This window comes from Chiloscyllium punctatum, chromosome 1 (genome assembly GCF_047496795.1).
Source record: "Chiloscyllium punctatum isolate Juve2018m chromosome 1, sChiPun1.3, whole genome shotgun sequence".
Classification (NCBI taxonomy): Eukaryota; Metazoa; Chordata; class Chondrichthyes; order Orectolobiformes; family Hemiscylliidae; genus Chiloscyllium; species Chiloscyllium punctatum.
Genome location: NC_092739.1, coordinates 180,657,728 through 180,664,770, shown reverse-complemented (window position 1 = coordinate 180,664,770; position 7,043 = coordinate 180,657,728). Strand labels below are relative to the sequence as shown.

Below are 7,043 nucleotides of genomic sequence, written 5' to 3'. Positions count from 1 at the left end.
CCCTCTGTCTCCCACCCCTGCTGAGCAAAGGAGAACAGCAGCTCCGGGCAGACCGCAAGATCCCCTGATGCCACCATACCTGGCCCACACCCTTCAAGTGTTGCTGCCTGCCCTGAACAATTCAGTGTTGCCTCCCCACAGGATGAGCTCAAACTGCCGGGCAGCTCACAGGAGAGCAGTCGGGCAGGCGAGCAGACGCTGACCATGTCAGGCCACTCACTGACCAGCCTGGAAGTTGACAACTACGTTCCCATCTGGACACCATCACGGCTGACGCCAGATGCCAACCAATTCAATGTGGAGGACAGGATACCGGTGGGTACCTGAGAAAGGCTCTTCATCTCCTGACTCTGGAATGTAGCCCAATCATTCATCGTCCTACAATCATCTTTTACAGAGTCTTGGATCTCTCACAGCACAGAAAGAGGCCCTTCAGCCCATTCTGTCTGTGCTGGTGATCATTGTAATCGTATTTCTGAGAAAGTGAGGATGGCAGATGCTGGAGATAATAATAGTCAAAGAGTGTGGTGCTGGAAAAGGACAGCAGGTCAAGCAGAATCTGAGGAGCAGAGAGTTCTCTCCCCCCCCCCCCCCCCCCCCCCTCCCCACCACCTCCGTCCAATGCCCCAAAGGATCCTTTCACATCCAACCTGTACTTCCACACACACCATCTACAGTATCCATTGCTCTCGATGTGGTCTCCGCTACATTAGGGAGATAGGGCACCAACTTGCAGAACGTTTCAGTGAACATCTCTGGGACAAACGCACTAAACAATTTCACTGCCCTGTGGCCAAACACTTTAACTCCACATCCCACTCCGCCAAGGACATGCAAGTCCTGGGCCGCCTCCACCACCAAACCCTAACCACCTGATGCCTGAAGGAAGAATGCCTCACCTGTTGGCCTTGGGACCCTGCAGCCACACGGGATCAATGTGGATTTCACCGGTTTCCCTATTTCCGCTCCCTCACCTTATCTCAGATCCAACCTTCCAACTCGGCACCGCCCTTTTGAACTGCCCTACCTGTCCATCTTCCTTCCCACTTATCTGCTCCTTCTCTTGTCTGACCGATCACCTTCACTCCCACCTTCATCTACCTATCACATTCCCAGCTACCATTCCCCCCCACCCATGTATCTCTCAGCCCCCTTGGGCCAACTCCCCATTCCTGATGATGAGCTTAAGTGTGAAACGTTGACTCTCCTGCACCTCGGATGCTGCCTGACTGGCTGTGCTTTTCCAGCACCACACTGTTTGACTCTAATCTTGTTGTTCAACACTGGCTTGAAGCCTGGTATTACAGCTCAAGTGCTCATTTAAATACTGCTTAAATGTCTGGAGGGTCCTCATCTTGATGAGCTTTTCAGCAGTGAGATCTAGATACCCACGAATCTCTGGGTGAAAATTATTTCCTCAAATCCCCTCTAAACCTCCTGCTCCTTACCTCAAAACTCTGCTCTCTCATTATCAACCCCCTTACTTCAGGGAAGAGTTGCTTCCTATCTACTGTGTCTGTGCCTCTCAAATACTTTAGATTAGATTACTCACAGTATAGGAACAGGCCCTTTGGCCCAGCAAGTCCACACCAACCCTTCGAAGAGCAACCCACCCAGACCCATTCCCCTACATTTACCCCTTCACCTAACACTACAGGCAATTTAGCATGGCCAATTCACCTGACCTGCACATTTTTGGACTGTGGGAGGAAACCGGAACACCCGGAGGAAACCCACGCAGACACTGGGAGAATGTGCAAACTCCACACAGACAGTTGCCTGAGGCGGGAATTGAGCCCAGGTCTCTGGTGGTATGAGGCAGCATGCTAACCACTGTACCACCGTGCCACTTCTCCACCTGAATCAGGTGTGTGTGTAACTGTGTGCATGTGTCTGTCTCTTTCCCCCCCCATTCCCTCACCCCAGGCATACCCTGATCTAAGGTAAAAACAATGACTGCAGGCATCACACGACACCGGGTTATAGTATCACAGGCTTATTTGAAATCACAAGCTTTTAAAAGTGTAGTCCCTTCGTCAGGTATTCACTCCACCTGATGAAGGAGCTGCACTCTGAAAACTTCTGATTTCAGCTAAACCTGTTGGATTATAACCTGGTGTCGTGTGACTTCTGACCTGTGTCCAGGACCTCCACGTTATGGCTGCCTTGTTTACTCTAGAGCATACAACTCCAGCCTGCAATGTTATAGAGTCATACAGCATGGAAACAGACCCTTTGGTACAATGCATTCATGTCAAGCAAACTGAACTAGACCCACTTGCCTGCATTTCGCCCAAATCCCTCTAAACCTATTCAAGTACTTATCCAAATGCCTTTTAAATGTTGTCACTGTACCTTCATGTCACACTTCCTGTGACAGTTCATTCCATATATGAACCACCCTGTGTGAAAAAGTTGTGCCTCAGGTCCTTTCTAAATCTTTTTCCCCTCACATTAAAAATATGCCTCCTCGTTTGATCTCCCCCACCCAAGGGAAAAGACCTTTGCTGTTCTCCTTATCTATGACCCTCATGACTTCATCAACCTCAATAAGGTCACCCCACATCCTCCTGTGTCGATGTCCTTCCACAATCAATGATTTGTATCCATAAAACCACAGACCCCCCTCAACTCCTAAATGCCCTTTAGAATATTATCCCTCAAATTATGCAGCTTCACCTCTGTCTTTCTGACAAAATGAAATACTTCATACTTGACAATTCTCTGAAAAACATTTTGTTTGCCACATGTGACTCTATGTCCACTCTTCCACCAGGTTATCCATTTCTCCTGAAATCTATCACCGCCCTCACAGTGCACAATATTCTCAAGAAATGCTAAAATTGTTCCTGACACTCTTAAGTCTGGAGTATGAATACGTATCAGAAAAAGCAGTGGTCCAACTAACAGCCTGTAGAGAACTTCATATGTATTCTTCCAGTCTGAAAGTGCCCCATTAGCCACTTTCCTGTCACTATGTGAACTTGGTTTTCATGTCACTGCTGTCCCTTTGATTCCCGAAGGATTAACTTCCCCTGAAGCTTGTTCTGAGGCATGTTATCAAATGTCTTTTGTAAGTCTGCGTACATCACATCAACCACATTACCTGTGTTAATGTTGTCCACACTGAAAACCTCAAATTAGTTAAACGTTATCTGTGATTAACAAATTTGTTGCGGCTTTCCTGAATTAATATACATTTGCCCAAGTGATGGTCAGTTTTGTCAGAATATCTTTTCTCAAAGCCTTCCTTCACTGAGGTTAAATTGATGTGCCTGTAACTGCTAGATTTATCCTCACATTGTTTTTTGAGCAGGGGTGTAGTATTTGCAATTATCCACTCTTCAAATACTGTGTCTGTCTCTGTACTGAAATAGAATTAGAATTCCTGCAGTGGTAACAGACCCTTCGGACCAATAAGTCCACACTGACCCTCTGACACCCATTCCCTATCCGAAATATTTACCCTGACTAACACAGTGAACCTGCACATCCCTGAACACTATGGGCAATTTAGCATTGGCCAATTCACCTGACCTGCACATCTTTGGACTGTGGGAGGAAACCAGAGCACCCAGAGGAAACTCACGCCGACACAGGGAGAACGACACAGACAGTTGCCTGGGGCTGGAATCGAACCTGGGACCGTGATGCAGTGAGGTAGCAGTGCTAACCACTGAGCCACTGTGTTGCCATAGTCTGTCACCATGATTGATAATATCTCACATTGACTTGACAGCTTTCTGTTCTTAGCACAGTTCTCTTTAAAGCAGGGAAGGTTAAGGGGAGATTTAATGGGCATGTTTAAATATTGAAGGGATTTTCGAGAGGAGATGAGGCAAAATGGTTTCCAATGGGCTCAGATTTAAGAGAGTTGGCAAAAAAGTCCAAAGTGGAGATTGAGATTTACACAATTGTCATCTGATGTTCTGACTTTAAGGATAGTGAAAATGGGGAGTGTACAGGCCCAACGTATTCCCTTTAGATTGAAATGTAGCAGCAAATGTCTAAATGGAAAGCAGCTATGTGCCTTCATTGAAGGATCAATAACAAGGGGGCACATTTAGTTTATTGTGTACAGTTCTGGTCGCCACACAATAGGAAGGATGTGGAGGGTACAGGAGAGGTTTACCAGGATGTTGCCTGGATCGGAGTGTGTTAGCTACAAGTAGAGGTTGGACAAACCTGTCTTGTTTTTGCTCAAGTGTTTTTCCTGAGCGGGAACCTGATAGAACTATATCAAATTATAAGGGGCATGGCCATGGTGGCAATGTTAAATACTGGAGGACATAGGTTTATGGTGAGAAGGGGAAAGTTTAAAGGAGATGTGTGAGAAAAGGTTTTACAGCAGGTGGTAGGTGACCAGAATGTGCAGCCAGGGAGATGGTAGGAGCACATATCTGAACAAAGTTTAAGAATTGTGATCAAGCAGAGGTTAGAGAGGCACAGACCATGTGCAGGCAGATGGGGTAAGTGTAGAATGACATTGTTGCCTGGACAGACTTGATGGGCCAAAGGGCCTTGTGCTGTACTGTTCTATGTTCTATAATCTTATGGTGAAAGGAAGAATACAGCCAGGTTTTGGGTCAGGTGCCATTTTGCAATTGAGCCCTGCACATCCAACTTTAAAGTAATTTCAGATAAATTGAGAAAGGCAGTGATCCCTGAGAAACCCCACCAGGTCCAGTTTCTGTTAGCTGTCACTCTGCTTACGTTTCTCTGTGTTGTTACCACCTCTTTAGTTCCATGGCTGCCAATTTTGCTGACAAGGCTGTTACATAATGCTTCAATCTGCACTTTTTAGAAGTCCATATCCAGTACATCAAGTGCATTTCCCTTCCTGTGCTTGATGGGGAAAAACCCCACTCAATTTAGTTCAAAATAAATGGCCCTTAACAAGTAAAAGCAGGAAGTGCTTGAAATACAAAGTAGATTGGATGGCATCTATACCTCACCTAGACTGTGGTTATACACTGGACAGCAAAGACCCGAGTGTAAGTAACTCTGCTCCAAGACTCCAAAATAAATTCAAAGGATCCACTCCTCCTACACTGTATTCCATGCATCATCCCTAATCTCAGGAGCTCCTCCCACTGGACGAACACTGGTATTATGATGCAGTGCTTGCATTCACAGACAAAGGCCTCTCCCAAATCGACCCCAGTGGTTCAAGAAAGCGACTTGCACTTCCTCAAGGACAATTAGGGACGGACAGGAAGTGCTGACCCATGTCTTGAGAACGAATGAAAAAAGACAGTCTCCAGGAAATACTGAGTGAGGACTATCTTCTACCTGTGGGGGGGAATGCCCAGCTAGATTCTGGGCTGCGGTATGCCAGTAGGAATCAAAAGGGGAAAAGAGGCGTTCGCAAATTTGTTTTGGGAGGCTGGGTGTAGAGTTGCACTTCATTCATTGCAGTCTGTGACGTGTTGTATTTTATGGTTCCCAGATCTACCTTCACAATCTGGGAATCAACCGATCTCCTGGCAGCATACTGGGGTCCAGAGGCCTTTCACAACAGGTGGACTTTACACCGATAGAACTGAAAAGAGTGAGGCAGTCAGAGGCAAGCAAAGGATTTCTGGCTGCACAAGGTAAGGTCCTGTATACTATGTGGAGTGGACTGCTTGTAATCATGGAGATAGTGAGGACAGTCCGTGTCAGTAAATTGTGGAGCTGGATAAAACACAGCACGTCAAGCAGGTGAATCAATGTTTCAGGCAGGAGCCTTCATCAAGACTGTGGAGGAGGAAGGGGGCTGAGGAATAAATGGGAGGGTGGTGTGTGGGGGGAGAGGTAGGCGGGATGGCGAGAGAGGGATGCATGTTAGTAATTGAGATTGGTCAGTGGGAAGGGTGGCGCAGTAAGTGGGAAGGAAATGGACAGCTTAGGGCAGGGAGGGAGGGAGGTTGGAGTGTCTGTGGTCAGGGGAGGGAGGGAGGTTGGAGTGTCTGTGGTCAGGGAGGGAGGGAGATTGGAGTGTCTGTGGTCAGGGAGGGAGGGAGGGAGGTTGGAGTGTCTGTGGTCAGGGAGGGAGGGAGGTTGGAGTGTCTGTGGTCAGGGAGGGAGGTTGGAGTGTCTGTGGTCAGGGAGGGAGGGAGGTTGGAGTGTCTGTGGGGAGGGATGGAGGGAGGTTGGAGTGTCTGTGGTCAGGGAGGGAGGGAGGTTGGAGTGTCTGTGGTCAGGGAGGGAGGGAGGTTGGAGTGTCTGTGGTCAGGGAGGGAGGTTGGAGTGTCTGTGGTCAGGGAGGGAGGTTGGAGTGTCTGTGGTCAGGGAGGGAGGGAGGTTGGAGTGTCTGTGGTCAGGGAGGGAGGGAGGTTGGAGTGTCTGTGGTCAGGGAGGGAGGTTGGTGTGTCTGTGGTCAGGGAGGGAGGGAGGTTGGAGTGTCTGTGGGGAGGAGGGAGGTTGGAGTGTCTGTGGTCAGCGAGGGAGGGAGGTTGGAGTGTCTGTGGTCAGGGAGGGAGGAGGTTGGAGTGTCTGTGGTCAGGGAGGGAGGTTGGTGTGTCTGTGGTCAGGGAGGGAGGGAGGTTGGAGTGTCTGTGGGGAGGGAGGGAGGTTGGAGTGTCTGTGGTCAGGAAGGGAGGTTGGAGTGTCTGTGGTCAGGGAGGGAGGGAGGTTGGAGTGTCTGTGGTCAGGGAGGAGGGAGGTTGGAGTGTCTGTGGTCAGGGAGGGAGGGAGGTTGGAGTGTCTGTGGTCAGGGAGGGAGGGAGGTTGGAGTGTCTGTGGTCAGGGAGGGAGGTTGGAGTGTCTGTGGTCAGGGAGGGAGGTTGGAGTGTCTGTGGTCAGGGAGGGAGGAGGTTGGAGTGTCTGTGGTCAGGGAGGGAGGGAGGTTGGAGTGTCTGTGGTCAGGGAGGGGAGGTTGGTGTGTCTGTGGTCAGGGAGGGAGGGAGGTTGGAGTGTCTGTGGGGAGGGAGGGAGGTTGGAGTGTCTGTGGTCAGGGAGGGAGGGAGGTTGGAGTGTCTGTGGTCAGGGAGGGAGGGAGGTTGGAGTGTCTGTGGGGAGGGAGGGAGGTTGGAGTGTCTGTGGTCAGGAAGGGAGGTTGG

The 7,043-nt window shown here is 49.3% G+C and overlaps 1 protein-coding gene across 2 annotated transcripts in view; it reads left to right on the top strand.

The window, feature by feature from the left end:
* Positions 1 to 198: 198 nt before the first annotated feature.
* Positions 199 to 7,043, top strand: part of alms1 (ALMS1 centrosome and basal body associated protein) — a 55,917-nt gene continuing 49,072 nt past the window's right edge. For both annotated transcript variants that reach the window (XM_072578908.1, XM_072578898.1), the window contains exons 1-2: positions 199 to 315; positions 5,450 to 5,594. In XM_072578908.1, coding sequence (XP_072435009.1) covers positions 205 to 315; positions 5,450 to 5,594 — 256 coding nt within the window. In that variant the 5' untranslated portion in view covers positions 199 to 204. The remainder of the gene's footprint in view (positions 316 to 5,449; positions 5,595 to 7,043) is intronic.